The sequence below is a fragment of the Podarcis erhardii genome, assembly GCF_964252035.2.
Source record: "Podarcis erhardii genome assembly, chromosome: 15".
NCBI classification, from domain to species: Eukaryota; Metazoa; Chordata; class Lepidosauria; order Squamata; family Lacertidae; genus Podarcis; species Podarcis erhardii.
The window spans coordinates 5357634-5374306 of NC_138505.1; the positions used below are offsets into that span (position 1 = coordinate 5357634).

Sequence of the window (16673 nt, forward strand, 5' to 3'; positions counted from 1 at the left end):
TTTCAAGGGATGAGAGAGATTGATCAGATGGTCAGACCTGGCACCCCTCCACTGCAATATGGGTCCGCACCCCCTAAACACACACACACACACACACAATGAGCAGGGTTTTGTTACAGCTCATATCACAATAATGCATACTCACTGGGGACCAGGAGGATGCAGGGAGCATGAAATCCACACATGAACCTCCCCCGAAAAACGCCCCCACCTCTTTCGTGCTCCCGTTCCACACAGGTTAGCAACTTCAGCCCATTCAAATATTCAGGCCCAGAGCCCTGAATCGCAAGCGACGTTTGCAAAGATCACTTGATATAGGGAGAGATGCAAATTCCGAATTTGAACGTCGCGAGTCCTTCCTCAATGCCCACATCTGAACCACACATCTCCCGGCTCAGTTCTCCAGATGCCCATTTTGGTTTGGAGCTTTCTCGTCCCTTGCAAATTTACCCTAGCTGCTTTTAAAGCAGTTCAAGCGGGTGGCCATCGCTGCCTCTTGTGGCAGTGAGTTCCGCAGTTTAAGGGCGGGATGCAAACTGAGTAAGCAACAACAAAGACAATAATAATGCACACAGTTCGCAGAATGCGGGTTCCGTTTCACGGCAGGCTTTGAAAACCCCTTTTTAAAAGCAGAGGGTCCCCAGCGCACAGAGCTATCGAACACTGGTTCCTGGGCAGTTGCCAGAGACTCGCCGTAAACCAGTCACTGAGACCAACCCAGGATCAGATGGTTCCTCTTTCCCTCCCCGCCCACGGAAGATTAAGAAGTCCCGCAATGAACGGACAGGCTGTTCTGGCCCAAGGTCGGCAATGGAAACAATACAAAAAGGCGGCTGTGAATCTCCTAAGGCGCTACTTTAAGAATAAAATGCAATGTAACTAGGACATTCCCAGTTTCTCACGGCAGAGGAGATGCTTACATGGGTGTCGAAAAGCACCGGAATATTAGCTTTGTTTTGCCATCCTAGGCTTCAGCAGTAGAACAAGCTCATATGTGGATTTTACAGAATGGTGATTGCAAGATCCACTATCCTGTAATATTACATGTGAGTCTGTTCTACTGATGAAGCCTAGGGTGGCTAAACAAGGCTAATATTCCGGAAATCTTTATCTTAGACTCTGTGGAACTGTAACAACCCTTCATGTGGATTATTGGACTCTATGAACAGACAGGTGGAATAGATATTTATACATGTATGGACCTTATGAATGAACTGACTAGAAAATGAACTGATCCACTGGGTCTTCTGCTTTTTTCGTTGAACTTTATGAGACTTCCATTGAAATCTACAATTTGACACAATGAATATTATACAGTGGTACCTGAGGTTAAGTACTTAATTCGTTCCGGAGGTCCGTTCTTAACCTGAAACTGTTCTTAACCTGAAGCACCACTTTAGCTAATGGGGCCTCCTGCTGCCGCCGCACCGCTGGAGCACAATTTCTGTTCTCATCCTGAAGCAAAGTTCTTAACCTGAAGCACTATTTCTGGGTTAGCGGAGTCTGTAACTTGAAGCGTATGTAACCTGAAGCGTATGTAACCCGAGGTACCACTGTACCTCATTTATTCAAAAGTACAACTGGTTAGTTGTTTATAAACTTTGGAAAATCAATAAAAATTTTGATTAAAAAAAAAAAAGAAATTGTGAGGAGGAGCCAATTTCTGAAGTGAAATTTGTACTCCAATTCCATTAATTAGCCAATGATAATAATATTTTCTTATCATCATATAAAAATAATTTGTTGCTGCTGTTGATTTATTATCAAAAGTACAGCTGGTTACGTCTTGTGTGTTTATATAGAAAGTAAACACAGACATGTGAAGTAACAATCACATAACCAGCAACGGAGGAGTGGAATGCTAACAGGTGGGGCTGCACCAGAGATCTTAACCTTTGTGTCAAGCGGGCTTCCTACACACACACACACACACACACACACACACACCCCTCTCTGTCCCGAGAGCTCGCAGTTGGTAGAGCGTGAGATTCTTCATCTCAGGGCTTTGGTTTTGAGTCCTACGTTGGGCAAAAGATTCCTGCATTGCAGAAAAAACAAGAAGCACCAACAGTGGAAGATTGGCAGATGAAGATGATGGATTTTTCGGAGCTAGCCGACCTGACTGGAAGAGTCCGCGACCAGAAGGAGGAGGAGTACCAGGAAGAATGGATAAAATTTAAAGACTATTTAGCTAAATATGTTAAGATAACTTAATTGGAAAAGCTTGCAAATATTACATAGGCTTAGGATTTAAATATGTAAGGATAGGAAATAAGGTGTTTAAAGCTAGATTAGAAAGATTGAAAGATGCTAAGTGACAAAATTAATTTTTTGAGAAGATTGATTTTGGAAAACTGTTAAAATGATATACAATGAAATTCAACCGGGGGATTTGAGGAAGTCACTTAATAATGTTATTAAGATTGGTTTAATTACAATTAGTATCTATGTTTGTTTGTTTGTCTTAATTTTTTTCTGGAAAATGAATACAATTTTTTTGGGGGGGAGGGGGGAGATTCCAGCATTGCGAAGAGGTTGGGCCAGATGGCTCTCGTGTTCCCTTACGACTTGTTTAATTCTACGATCCGGGCAGACGAGAAGCATTGTGAAAGCTGAAGGACTATGGGAGGGAGCCTGCAAAACATGTGGCTGGGGGAAAACCTTAAATTGGGATTCCTTATCCATAGTTTGAAAAGAACACAGCTCCCCCCACCCTCAAAATGAGGTTCAGGATAAGGGGAGAAGGGCCTGCGCTTCTGTAGTACAGAACTCCGATGCATCTGATGAGCGTTTTAATAAAAATAAAAAATTTCCCCGGGGAAGGTGGAGCATTTTGTCACGAATGGTGTCCACGCTTCGCAGCCCCGCTGACAGCTTCATGGCCCATTCGTCACTCCAGTTACCAACAAGGAAAAGGAGTTATGAGCTCACAAGAGGCAAACTACGGATCGTTTTGGAAACATTCTCGAATTATCTTTGGGTGGGGAAGGGGAGGCGGGTGGTCACACACAGCGCCCCTCCGGAAAAATATTAATGGAGGGTTTCAGCTCCTTCCGAGCCAGACAAAAAGGTCCCTTTCTGCAAGTTTGTCTGACAGATAAGAAAAGGACAGCGTCGTAAATTTTGAGACAGGCCGGCTTTTTCCCAGAGCGAGAAACACGGCTAATCCGCGGGGATCCTTTCCTTTATCAGACCTGTCTGGAATCCAAATTGATTCATTCCCCCCCCCCCCATCCCCGCCTTCAAACCTCAGTTTCAGTAACTTTCCACCCTCCCAGCAACTCTCGGCACCCTTAATTTTAGTACGTATTTAATGTGTTATTATATTGTTCATTTTATGTACGGGCGAAGGGTGGTCCAGAGATGGAAAGAAGATAAAGTCCCGACCAAAGACGAATGACTGGTGAAGATGATGGCCTACGCCATGGGTAGGCAAACTAAGGCCCAGGGGCCGGATCCGGCCCAATCGCCTTCTAAATCCGGCCTGCAGACGGTCCGGGAATCAGCGTGTTTTTACATGAGTAGAATGTGTTCTTTTAATTAAAATGCACCTCTGGGTTATTTGTGGGGCATAGGAATTCGTTCATTCCCCCCCAAAAAATATAGTCCGGCCCCCCACAAGGTCTGAGGGACAGTGGACCGGCCCTCTGCTGAAAAGGTTTGCTGACCTCTGGACTACGCCGTAATGGCAAAAATGATCGGGAAAATCAGAAACTAGGAAGTGATGAAGTTTAAAAAGAATGAGAAAGAATTATAATGTCTCTAAGAGAACACTGTAAACAACTAAAAACTTTGGCAGGATTCGAATAACGTTTGTAATGTATTAAAATGAAGGGAAAATGGGATTATATAAGAAAAACAGAGAAAATAAGTGAAGCAGTGGGAAAAGTTTGAAAATGGTAACCATGGAAGGGTGGAGGGGAGTCAAAAGGATTCAAGGAATCCTATATGATGCAGATGTTTAAATTTGACAAGTAAAGCGCAATAAAATATGGTTTTTAAAAAGAGATTCTTCAACAACAACAAAAGTTTAACAGACAGCAGTTCCCTGTCTGTTACTTTGGGAGAAACCGTGGGTTGCGATACCCCATCAAATGTCTGGGGCAGACAGGACACTTCACAATATAGGTGTTTTGCTGGCAATTCTATTGTTCTTGTAGCAGAACGTGAGAGGCTGGCTGGCCATCTGTCATGTATGCTTTATTTGTGATTCTTCCACAGCAGGGGGGTGAACTAAATGACGCTCAGGATCCCTTCCAACTATACAATTCTATAAAACTGGTGAATTTCTTTCCTGTCCAACTAAATATCCGGCTTTATTTTCCCTTTTTAAAATCCCAATACAGTGGTACCCTGGTAGTCGAACACTTTGGTTGACGAACAAACCGACTCCTGAATGTCGCAAACTCGGAAGTGCAGCCAATCGGAAGCCGTGTCTTGCTTTTTAAACCGTTTCGGAAGTTGAATGGACTCCCGGAACGGATTAAATTCGAGAACCAAGGTACGGCTGTAGTAGCCCAGCTAACGGAGACCCTCAAGGCCACAGAGAGGACAGAATTTTGGGTCAACCAACAGCAATCTCCTTTTTCACCTAAAAACATCATGCTCTACGTGGGGCTACCTTTGAAGGTGACCCGGAAACTGCAGTTAATCCAGAATGTGGCAGCTAGACTGTGACTGGGAGCGGCCACCGGGACCACATAACACCAGTCTTGAAAGACCTACATTGGCTCCCAGTACATTTCTGAGCACAATTCAAAGTGTTGGTGCTGACCTTGAAAGCCCTAAATGGCCTCAGTCCAGTATACCTGAAGGAGCGTCTCCACCCCCATTGTTCAGCCCGGACACTGAGATCCAGCGAGGACGCCTTCTGGCAGTTCCCCCATTGTGAGAAGCGGTGTTACAGGGAACCAGGCAGAGGTCCTTCTCGGTAGTGGCGCCCGCCCTGTGGAATGCCCTCCCTTCAGATGTGAAGGAAATAAGCAGCTATCTTCTTTTTAAAAGACATCTGGAGGCAATCCTGTTTAGGGAAGGTTTTTAATATTTAATGCTGTATTGTTTCAAACAATGTTTTAAACCTGATTGCAAGCCGCCCAGAGTGGCTGGGGAAACTCAGCCAGATGGGCGGGATATAAATAATAAATTATTATTATTGTTGTTGTTGTTGTTGTTGTTAGAGTCTCGCTGCTGTATGAGGCCCACAGGGCTCATCTCGTTTTAACTTAGAAGGTGGTGGACTCTCATTCATGGAAGGATTTTAAGCAGAGGTTAAATGGCTACCCGTTGTGGATTATTTAGCTGCAAATCCTGCGTTTCAGGGGTGTTGGACTACGTGACCCTCGGCCAGACCCCCTCTGACATGATTTTCTATCTCCTCGCAGACACAGATAAGTATGTGTGACCTGGCGTGTAGCACTCTTTGCAACTGCCGCTAGGAAAATTCGAGCAAATTATATAGCCAGGGTAGCCACCAACTGTAAAGGAGATGAATTTATTTGACCCTATCTACATTAAGTTATATTCTATCTTTATCACCAAACTCTGAATATAAATGCACATTGTATTAATTATCATATTAGTGGCCATGTGATAATTTGAACTTATAAATTTTTTTGTTTAATGTCTTAAGGTACTTTTATAGCTCTGTTTAGAGTAGGTAATGTCTTGATAATATAAATGTTTTAAGTTTTTTGTATCAATCCAGTATATTTTCTTTTAATTGTTGAATGATTCTGTGTACATTGCGGCAGCCTTTGGCTATGTACAATAAAACTGACTGACTGATCCTGGGGGCCCTTCTAACTTTACGATCTTATGAAACCCAAGGAGGAGGAGGGATCCATCTGTGTGTTCCTCTCTCCCTGCCGATCCTGCTTGGACCGGAGATCGCTCCAAGCAAGCTGAGAGAAGGGATGGGAATTATTTCCCAGCGTGACCCGATGTCTGTGGTGGAAAAAAGTCTCTCACACCCTTCCTGTTGTCAGTTATCTCCACGAGGACAGCGGGACAGAGCCAGATGCGAAACCGCACAAACACACGCTGTTGCTTTTGCGTAAGTGCCGAGATCCGATCAATGCACCTGCCCCCCCCCCGGGGGTAAAAACCACAAGGGCAGCCGATGACAGACACAACCAATGACCCCATCAGCAGCTTAAGCTCTGCTACGAGGAATGCTGGAAAAACAACAGCACAACCCCACTCTTGGGGGGGAAAGGGGCACTTTTAAAAGTAAACACGCTTGCAGCATTCTGTATCCCATCGGGGAAGCCTTCCCCAAGCTCTGCGTTCTCCAGAATTGGAGGCACGGCTCAACAGATAGAGGAAACGCCACCGCTGAAATTAACCGATCAAAGTGAGCCAGGCCTAGGGGCTGTCTCCAAAGTTTTTGGCACTGGCTTCCGTCTGTCTCGAGAGACGATGGAGTGCGCCTCCGGGGATGCAGCCAAACCGCGATGCTGGCAGCCCCAAAGTGACTCCCCTGGGGCGCAAGCCTGGGCAGGGTGTCTGGAGGTCCTGGGCTGCCCAGAGAACAAGACCCCGCCCCCCAGGCTCGCTGCTGTGGTCCAAAGGACAGCAGAGAAAGGCGCTTGGCACCAGCTTGCCAGAAGGAGGAGTTCAAGGCCCCACCCAACAGTCTTAGGGACTCCGCTCCAGATTTGTGTAGCGTTTACTCTCAAGCTTTTGCATCTCCCGAATATATCCCCGCAAGACAGTGGAGATTTAGGACCAGTTTTCCTTCTCCTAGGTGGGCTGCCTTCCGAGCCCCATCTGACCCTCCCTTCTGACCCTCCCTTCCCTCTGCAGCACTGAAACTGAAATACTTTATTGTCACTGTGGTGTAGTGGTTAAGAGTGGTAGCCTCGTAATCTGGGGAACCGGGTTCGTGTCTCCGCTCCTCCACATGCAACTGCTGGGTGACCTTGGGCCAGCCACGCTTCTCTGAAGTCTCTCAGCCCCACTCACCTCACAGAGTGTTTGTTGTGGGGGAGGAAGGGAAAGGAGAATGTTAGCCGCTTTGAGACTCCTGAAGGGGAGTGAAAGGCGGGGTATCAAATCCAAACTACTACTACTACTACTATACAGTGAGATTACACGAGCACCCCCCACTCAGCTCTCTTAGTCGTAATTCCTTTTTGTTTACTGACGCACACCCACCAAACCCGAAACTCAGTTGCCCTGTTGTTGGGGTTGGACTCGATGGCCCTTGTGGTCTCTTCCAACTCTATGATTCCATGATTCTTTTAATTCCGCAGCCTAACATCCCACGGATAGAAGCTGTTCTTTACCCTGTTGGTGCGACTACGCGTGCTTCTATATCTTCTGCATGTGCAGAAACAGCCTTCTTGACTGTCGGACCCGCTCTTGGTCTCGTCCGCTCGATCCGCCAGAGCCTGTCTTCGCATGCAGAGGAAGTCGCTAGATCACAGAGGGTCTGAGACCAAGTTAAAGTCCCTTAGCGGTATCCTTATCTTAAAAAGCAGAGACATCACCTTGCCGACAAAGGTCCGTATAGCTAAAGCTGTGATTTTCCCAGTACAGTGGTACCTCGGGTTACATACGCTTCAAGTTACAGACTCCGCTAACCCAGAAATAGTGCTTCAGGTTAAGAACTTTGCTTCAGGATGAGAACAGAAATTGTGCTCCAGCGGTGCGGCAGCACCAGGAGGCCCCATTAGCTAAGGTGATGCTTCAGGTTAAGAACAGTTTCAGGTTAAGAACGGACCTCCAGAACGAATTAAGTACTTAACCCGAGATCCCACTGTAGTGATGTATGGAAGTGAGAGCTGGACCATAAAGAAGGCTGATCGCCGAAGAATTGATGCTTTTGAATTCTGGTGCTGGAGGAGACTCTGGAGAGTCCCATGGACTGCAAGAAGATCCAACCTCTCCATTCTGAAGGAAATCAGCCCTGAGTGCTCACTGGAAGGACAGATCCTGAAGCTGAGGCTCCAAGACTTTGGCCACCTCATGAGAAGAGAAGGCTCCCTGGAAAAGACCCTGATGTTGGGAAAGTTGGAGGGCACAAGGAGAAGGGGACGACAGAGGACGAGATGGTGGGACAGTGTTCTCGAAGCTACCAGCATGAGTTTGACCAAACTGCGGGAGGCAGTGGAAGACAGGAGTGCCTGGCGTGCTCTGGTCCAGGGGGTCACGAAGAGGCGGACACGACTAAACAACAAAGCGGTATCCTTGTTCTACTGGTGAAATGTTTTTGCACTCGCGGCAACTTGCTACGCAGCAGAACTCGCAAGAGCAGGTCCCTGGCAACTTCGCTGCATGACACAACCGCGTGATCGGTCACATGGCGAGTTTACGCTGGCGCAACTGCGGCAATGGATTCCTTCGTTGCGCAGCAGTAAAACTCACCTGCCTGCTGGTGCAAAGGCCCTCGCACTAGTGTATCATCACACTAGTGTGTGCAACAACTGCCGCAAGAATTATTTTAGCCCAAAAATGGAAACAAGAAGTACTGACGAAAGAAGGGGAGCAGGTGAAGATGAGGGACTTTGCAGAACTGGCAAAGCTGACAGGAAAAATCCGAAACCAGAAGGATCAAGTATTCCAAAAGGACTGGAGTAAATTCATACGATATTTGAAAGATTACTGTAAGCAATTAACATCACCAGCAGGGTTGTTTGAAGACTTATAATGAAAAGTTCTTTACCTTTGTATATTTATTTAAATTTTGAGTTATTTCATAATGTGTGTAATTAGAATGGGAAAATGTACAAAACGCAATGATATAAAGGTTAATTCTGAGAGCCATGAGGTGGGAGGGCAGGAAGTTGACAGAGCCAGAGACGTAAAGTGGAATGTAATGATGTGAGTCTATATTATTAAATGGAAAATAAATAAAAATTATATATATATATATATGAGAAAGCCCTTGCACTAGTGAACAGAGAATGCTGAGCTCTTCCTTCAGAAAGACCAAGTATTTTTAAAAGACTGGAATAACTTTCTAACATATTTGAGAGATCACTGTAAACAGTTGAAATCACTGGCAGGAATACAATGACACTTGTAATGTGGCTTGTGGATGCTATGATTATATAGCCGATAGATTACAGGAAAAGATGCAGGAATAAAATTTAGAATTGGAAACCCATAGAGGGAAGGAAGGAGGTCGCAAGGTTCGAAATAACCTTTTTCTTTTTTTTTCAGTGTGTGAAAATGTTATGTTTATGGTGTATAACTTTTATGTAAAGCTAATAAAAGTTTATATAAAAAGAGAGAGAACCCAGTGAAAAAGAGAGAAGAGAACCCAGTGGGTTCACTCTTAAGTTACTTATCTAAAGAAACAAAATGATGAACAACTGGGATGGCCTAAGAGCCCAAAGTTGGTGATATCTCAGCTGTGCCGACCGACTCGAAGCCTTGGGTTCTATGATGGAAGGAAGGCAGGATATAAAGGGAAGAATGTGGAAATAAAAGAAATAAGGTTGCACAGTGACAACTTGCCAGGGAAGGTGGTGCCTTATGGGCGCTTAGGAGAAGCAGAATGAAAAAAGACAGGCAGACCCTCTGCTTTGAAAATTTGATGGGGAGGCTAGTTTTACGAGGCTCATGCAAATAAACAAATGCAAATCCTAGCAGCCTTCCGCCCCCATTACGTTTGAACTCTGACGGGGATCGCAGTTTGTGGAGAGTACAGAAAACAAAACGAAAAAACTACAGCGCAGGTCGCAAACGAGGAAAACCAGCGCCAAGTCGGTTTGTAAGCCAGCTGCTCAGGGGAGCAGGGAATTTAAGGCAGCAATTCAATCGGAGATATGGAAAGCTTTCGGCCGTAGGGAGGCGTTCGCCACAAAATTTATACTGTCGAGGTGCTTATTTCAGCCCTTGTCTTGTGACGGTTACGGAACGATTTAGGGAGCGGCAGGGCTCAGGAGAAGGGCTCCAGCCCCGCAGGCAGCATCTTTAGGTGTGGGAGAGATGCCTGAGTTAGAAAGAGATGCTGCCGGTCAATGCTGGCCATACTAAGCTAGAGGGAACCGTGCCCTGATTCAGTATAAGCCAGCTTCCTTGGTCCCTATCTGAACCAGGCCTTTGTTCAGAACTGTGAGGATGATGACAATAAATAAATAAATAAATAAATAAATAAATAAATATATATTATTTATACCCCGTCCCTATGGTAGGGTTTACCCAGCCACTCTGGGTGGCTTCCAACAAAATATTAAAATACAATAAGGTAAAGGATACAGGGACCCCTGACCATTAGGTCCAGTCGCGGACGACTCTGGGGTTGTGGCGCTCATCTCGCTTTATTGGCTGATGGAGCCGGCGTACAGCTTCTGGGTCATGTGGCCAGCATGACTAAGCCACTTCTGGCGAACCAGAGCAGCGCACAGAAATGCCGTTTACCTTCCCGCCGGAGCGGTACCTATTTATCTTCTTGCACTTTGACGTGCTTTCGAACTGCTAGGTGGGCAGGAGCAGGGACCGAGCAACAGGAGCTCACCCCATCGCAGGGATTCAAACCGCCGACCTTCTGATCGGCAAGCTCTAGGCTCTGTGGTTTAACGCACAGTGCCACCTGCATCCCTTAAAATACAATTGTCATTAAAAGCTTCCCTAAACAGGGCTGCCTTCAGATGTCTTCTAAAAGTCAGAGAGTTGTTTATTTCTTTGACATCTGATGGGAGGGCGTTCCAGAGGGCGGGGGCCACTACCGAGAAGGCCCTCTGCCTGGTTCCCTGTAACTTGGCTTCTCACAGCGAGGGAACCACCAGAAGGCCCTCGGAGCTGGACCTCAGGACTGCAATCTTACTTTATTTTTTAGCAACTCAGCGGTTGCTAGGTAGATCACCTGGCTTCTGCATGGTCCCAGATCCAGCCCCTAAAGGCATCCCCAGCTAGGAGAGATCACGTCTGCCACCCTTACCTGTCGCGGAGGGTGCTGGGGCCAAGGTAGGGGTACTGGTTGTCTTTTAGTCTCCCCTTGATGAGCTGGTCGAGAGTCTCGTGCAGCAACGGCTGGTGTTGGGTGTAGACGTTTTCGACGCCCTGTTTGAAGAAGGAAACACAAGAGGGAAAAGCGAATGCTCTCTCCGGGCTCAGCAAGGCTGCAGAAATTAAAAACCATGGTTATCTGGAAGAACGGCCCCCACCTTTAGTCCTTTGAGGAACTGCTTGGTGATGGCGACAGCATCTTTGGAGTTGAAGAGGTCGCTCCCACGAACGCGCTTGCCTCCATATTCTACGACGGCCGACACCAGCTGAGCCGGAAGAGAAATATTATTATCAGTGGAACGCCCTCCCATCAGATGTCAAAGAGATAAACAACTATCTGACGTTTTAGAAGACATCTAAAGGCAGCCCTGTTTAGGGAAGTTTTTAACGACTGATGTTTTAATGTACTTTTAACCTGTTATCCCACACAGAAATAATTCAAATGCTTACTATTATTATTATTATTATTAATCAAGTTTGTACACCACCCTTCATCAGAAGGATTCCAGGGCGGTTGGCAACAGAAAATACAAAACAAGAATAAAAATAAATAAAACCGAAGTCAGTACAAAATAATAAAAACCAAACTAGAATGCAAAACAATGAAACGAAAACAAAGCGATAACGCATGTTTGTAGTGGTATCGTAGCAATGTATGGACCCACTCCACAGCCTTTGCTCCTTAAGGACAGTTTCTCCCTGCCCCCTGGAGGGCTCAGAACCCCCACCCACCTTCCGGTGCTTCTCGGAGACCCCTCGGTTCCTCAGCTCCGTCATGAGTCCCGGGAGGCTGTTGCTGCTGTGTCTCTCGTAGTGAAGGGCATACAGCATCACCAGGCGGGTGGCATCCAGCTCGCTCACTTTGGGGTTCTGCAAGAGCCGGCGGATGTTCTGCAGCAGGAGAGACGAGGCTTTTAGGGCGGGGGACGACGGAGGGGCATCCTGTCTACCAGCTCCATCTGGTACGCAGGCTGAGACCCTACCTGCCCACAGACTGTCTCGCCAGAGTGGTGCATGCTCTGGTTATCTCTTGCTTGGACTACAGTGGTACCTCGGGTTACAGATGCTTCAGTTTACAGACTCTGCTAACCCAGAAATAGTATCTCGGGTTAAGAACTTTGCTTCAGGATGAGAACAGAAATCACGTGGCGGCAGTGGGATGCCCCATTAGCTAAATTCAGGTTAAGAACAGTTTCAGGTTAATCCGGAATGGATTAAGTTCTTAACCCGAGGTACCACTGTACTGCAATGCGCTCTACGTAGGTCTACCTTTGAAGGGGACTCGGAAACTGCAACTAATCCAGAATGCGGCAGCTAGACTGGGGACTGGGAGCGGCTGCCGAGACCATATAACACTGGTCTTGAAAGACCTACATTGGCTCCCAGGACGTTTCCAAGCACAATTCAAAGTGTTGGTGCTGACCTTTAAAGCCCTAAACGGCCTCGGCCCAGTATACCTGAAGGAGCGTCTCCACCCGCATCATTCTGCCTGGACACTGAGGTCCAGCTCTGAGGGCCTTCTGGTGGTTCCCTCACTGCGAGAAGCCAAGTCACAGGGAACCAGGCAGAGGGCCTTTTCGGTGGTGGCACCCACCCTATGGAACGCCCTTCCACCAGATGCCAATGAAATAAACAACTATCTGACTTTTAGAAAACATCTGAAGGCAGCCCTGTTTAGGGAAGTAAGGACTGATGTTTTAATGTATTTTTAATCTTTTGTTGGAAGCCGCCCAGAGTGGCTGGGGAAACCCAGCCAGATGGGCGGGGTATAAATAATAAATTACGATTATTATGCTGCAGATTTGTGTCTAGATAACACGTGGATGAAACCCAGTGTTAGCTCTGCTCAGAGTTTAAGCATGGAAATGAATGGGCTTAGATCTAACGTCAGGAAGATGCCTTGGTTGGGAAAGGCCGACTTAAATGCTCCACATAAATGGGGTGGCTTCCTCCCCTTTCAAAGCCATCAAAGGCCTTGTTTCTCAAACGTTTTCAGCCACAGAGATGGCCTGAAAATCAGCAAGTCTCGGTGAACAGCGGGCCACTTGGGAGAGCAACTCTTGTAGCAGCCGCAACGGACTGGATTTTTAACTGTAATTTCATTGCTTGTTTCATTTCCTGCCTTGCATCTTTGCTTGCATCACAATCTGAATTCCGTATTTATTATTATTTTATTAAATTTGTATACCGCCTTCCATCTGCAGATTTGGGGGGTGGAGGAGAGTGCAAAATATGGTCAGAAACTCAAAGTTAAAAAAAGCTAAGATCATGGCGACTGGTCCCATCACCTCCTGGCAAACAGAAGGGGAAGAAATGGAGGCAGTGAGAGATTTTACTTTCTTGGGCTCCATGATCACTGCAGATGGTTACAGCAGTCACGAAATTAAAAGACGCCTGCTTCTTGGGAGAAGGGCAATGACAGGCCTAGACAGCATCTTAAAAAGCAGAGATATCACCTTGCCTACAAAGGTCCGTATAGTCAAAGCTATGGTTTTCCCAGTAGTGATGTATGGAAGTGAGAGCTGGACCATAAAGAAGGCTGATCGCCGAAGAATGGATGCTTTTGAATTATGGTGCTGGAGGAGACTCTGGAGAGTCCCATGGACTGCAAGAAGATCCAACCGATCCATTCTGAAGGAAATCAGCCCTGAGTGCTCACTGGAAGGACAGATCCTGAAGCTGAGACTCCAATACTCTGGCCACCTCATGAGAAGAGAAGACTCCCTGGAAAAGACCCTGATGTTGGGAAAGATGGAGGGCACAAGGAGAAGGGGACGACAGAGGACGAGATGGTGGGACAGTGTTCTCGAATCTACCAGAATGAGTTTGACCAAACTGCGGGAGGCAGTGGAAGACAGGAGAGCCTGGTGTGCTCTGGTCGAGGGGGTCATGAAGAGGCGGACACGACTAAACGACTAAACAACAACAACATCACAGGCTCAGGGTACTCTTAAGTCCAAGCCTTTTCACAACGCAAAGATCTCCAGCTGAATCAGGAGGACTGGCTTGGGAGCCTTCTTGCAGAAGGCTGCCTCTGAGTTCGTGCAGAATGCACTTTTTTTCCCACTGCCAAGGACATTCCCCCGTCTTATCTACGGAGGCATTTCTGAGCCCCAAAGCAGCTTGAGAATTGCGGCTTAAAATTCAGAAAAGAGAGTTTCCCTGTGGTCGGAAGCTGAGATCCACACAGAAGTTTCTGCCCTGACATCATCTAAACCCACCCATTTTGACCTTTGACCTCCCTGCCCATCTAGGCCCCCCGAGGCGCCGGAAGATCCCTCATAAAAAGGGCTGCATTGTTAACAGCCGACAAGCCTAATCCATCCCCACTGATGTGGTGTCAGCTGGTGGGGTCAGTCTATGAATTCTATGGGTTACGGAGGAAACAGACGTCCCATCTAAGCTCCGGAGGCAGACAGAGGATTCCTTGTGAAGCTTTCCCCCCGAAATAAAATTAGAAAGTATCTCCACTGCCCCAAAGAAATTCTTTATATAAAAGCAGCATCTTTCTGAAAGATCCCAGGATTTAGAGTAGAGGGTGGAGCGTAGGATTCAGAGAAGGAGAACCTTTAAGAACGCAGAACGGAACCCCAATAATTTCTTCTTTTCACTTTTTAGTCCTGGTCATTTCTGAGCTTTTGAAAGCTGAGAACGCACCCGTCAACTGAAAAGCAGGTTAGATATCCCCAAAAGCACTTCCAACATTATTGGAGGCTGAAAGACTGGAAGATTTAGACGTAAACAGAAACACACGAACATGTCTGGTTCACACGGAACACTAAACCGTGGTTTGTTTTGTTTGGAATTGTGAAGCGAGCCTAGAACTGTAGTTTGCTTTCTGCCAACAAGCCATGATCCGAAGTCAGGGTTTGGTTTTGGGCCTACGAACCAAACCAAATCTGTTGCTGGTCTAGTTATCTCCCGCTTGGACTACTGCAATGCGCTCTACGTGGGGCTACCTTTGAAGGTGACCCGGAAACTACAACTAATCCAGAATGCAGCAGCTAGACTGGGGACTGGGAGCAGCCGCCGAGACCACATAACACCAGTCTTGAAAGACCTACATTGGCTCCCAGTACATTTCCGAGCAGAATTCAAAGTGTTGGTGTTGACCTTTAAAGCCCTAAACGGCCTCGGCCCAGTATACCTGAAGGAGCATCTCCACCCCAATCATTCTGCCTGGATGCTGAGGTCCAGCGTCAAGGGCCATCTGGTGGTTCCCTCCCTGCGAGAAGCAAAGCTACAGAGAACCAGGCAGAGGGCCTTCTCGGTGGTGGTGCCCGCCCTGTGGAACGCCCTCCCACCAGATGTCAAAGAGATAAACAACTACCTGACATTTAGAAGGCATCTGAAGGCAGCCCTGTTCAGGGAAGCTTTTAATGTGTGACATTTAATGTATTTTTAATCTTTGTTGGAAGCCGCCTAGAGTGGCTGGGGAAACCCAGCCAGATGGGTGGGGTACAAATAATAAATTATTATTAGTAGTAGTAGTATGATGTTAACATCCCTGAGCCAGGCTGGGAAAATATGCTTTGGGCCCTTTGATTGCATGCCTTCTAATGCTTCTACTTCCATGACAGCGCACCAAGAGGGGATTTATTTATTTAGGGTTTTGGAGAAGGCTCCAGGCTCAGGGCTTGGGCTACCTGCAAAGCGCTGGAGTGATCGTTCTGGCAGGCGAGCTCCTGCTCCACTTCCGATGCCTCCAGCAAGTTCCTCTCGCTCACCAGCCGGGACAACTCCCCCACCACCGTGACGTGCTTGGAAACAGTGCCGGACATCTTCTTGAACTGAGGGTAGTTCTCCACAAAGGCCTGAAGGATGGAAAGGAAGGGAAGGGAAGAGGAGACCTCAGAGCCCGGCTGCTGAATCAAGTTCCCTCAACGCAGCTCAAGGCGGCACCCAAAGTTCTCCCTGTTTTATCCTGCTAAGAACCCTGCGAGGTAAAGGTAAACGTAAAGGGACCCCTGACCATTAGGTCCAGTCGTGACCGACTCTGGGGTCGCGGCACTCATCTCGTTTTATTGGCTGAGGGAGCCGGCGTACAGCTTCCGGGTCATGTGTCCAGCATGACTAAGCCGCTTCTGGCGAACCAGAGCAGCGCACAGAAATGCTGTTTACCTTCCCGCCGGAGTGGTACCTATTTATCTACTTGCAGTTTGAGGTGCTTTCGAACTGCTAGGTTGGCAGGAGCAGGGACCAAGCAACGGGAGCTCACCCCGTCGCGGGGATTCGACCCGCCGACCTTCCGATCAGCAAACCCAAGAGGCTCAGTGGTTTAACCCACAGCACCATGATCAGGCTAAAAGGCAGGATCAGCAAACTTTTCAGCAGGGGCCGGTCCACTGTCCCTCAGACCTTGTGGGGGGCCAGACTATATTTTGAGAAAAAATAAAAATGAACTAATTCCTATGCCCCAGAGATGAATTTTAAATAAAAGGACACATTCTACTCATGTAAAAACATGCTGATTCCCAGATCGTCTGCGGGCTGGATTTAAAAGCCGATTGGGCAGGATCCTGCCCCCGGGCCTTAGTTTGCCTACCCACGCTAAAAGGCAATGATTGGCCCCAAGTCAAGCTTCACAGCTGCATGGGGATTTGAACCCAGGTCTCCTCCAGGTCCCAGTCCAAAACTGTTTGTTTTTTTAATTAATTTTTTATTGATTTTGCATGAATTTATACGCAATAATTTTAATCATTCCAAAACATACAAAT

At 47.1% G+C, this 16673-nt stretch overlaps 1 protein-coding gene across 2 annotated transcripts in view; it reads right to left on the reverse strand.

Moving 5' to 3' along the window:
- VPS45 (vacuolar protein sorting 45 homolog) overlaps nt 1-16673 on the reverse strand; it is a 58149-nt gene that overhangs the window by 14576 nt on the left and 26900 nt on the right. For both annotated transcript variants that reach the window (XM_081841063.1, XM_081841062.1), the window contains exons 10-13: nt 15603-15770; nt 11689-11847; nt 11115-11222; nt 10889-11010 (exon numbers count right to left, since the gene is read on the reverse strand). In XM_081841063.1, the coding sequence (XP_081697189.1) occupies nt 10889-11010; nt 11115-11222; nt 11689-11847; nt 15603-15770 (557 nt within the window). The remainder of the gene's footprint in view (nt 1-10888; nt 11011-11114; nt 11223-11688; nt 11848-15602; nt 15771-16673) is intronic.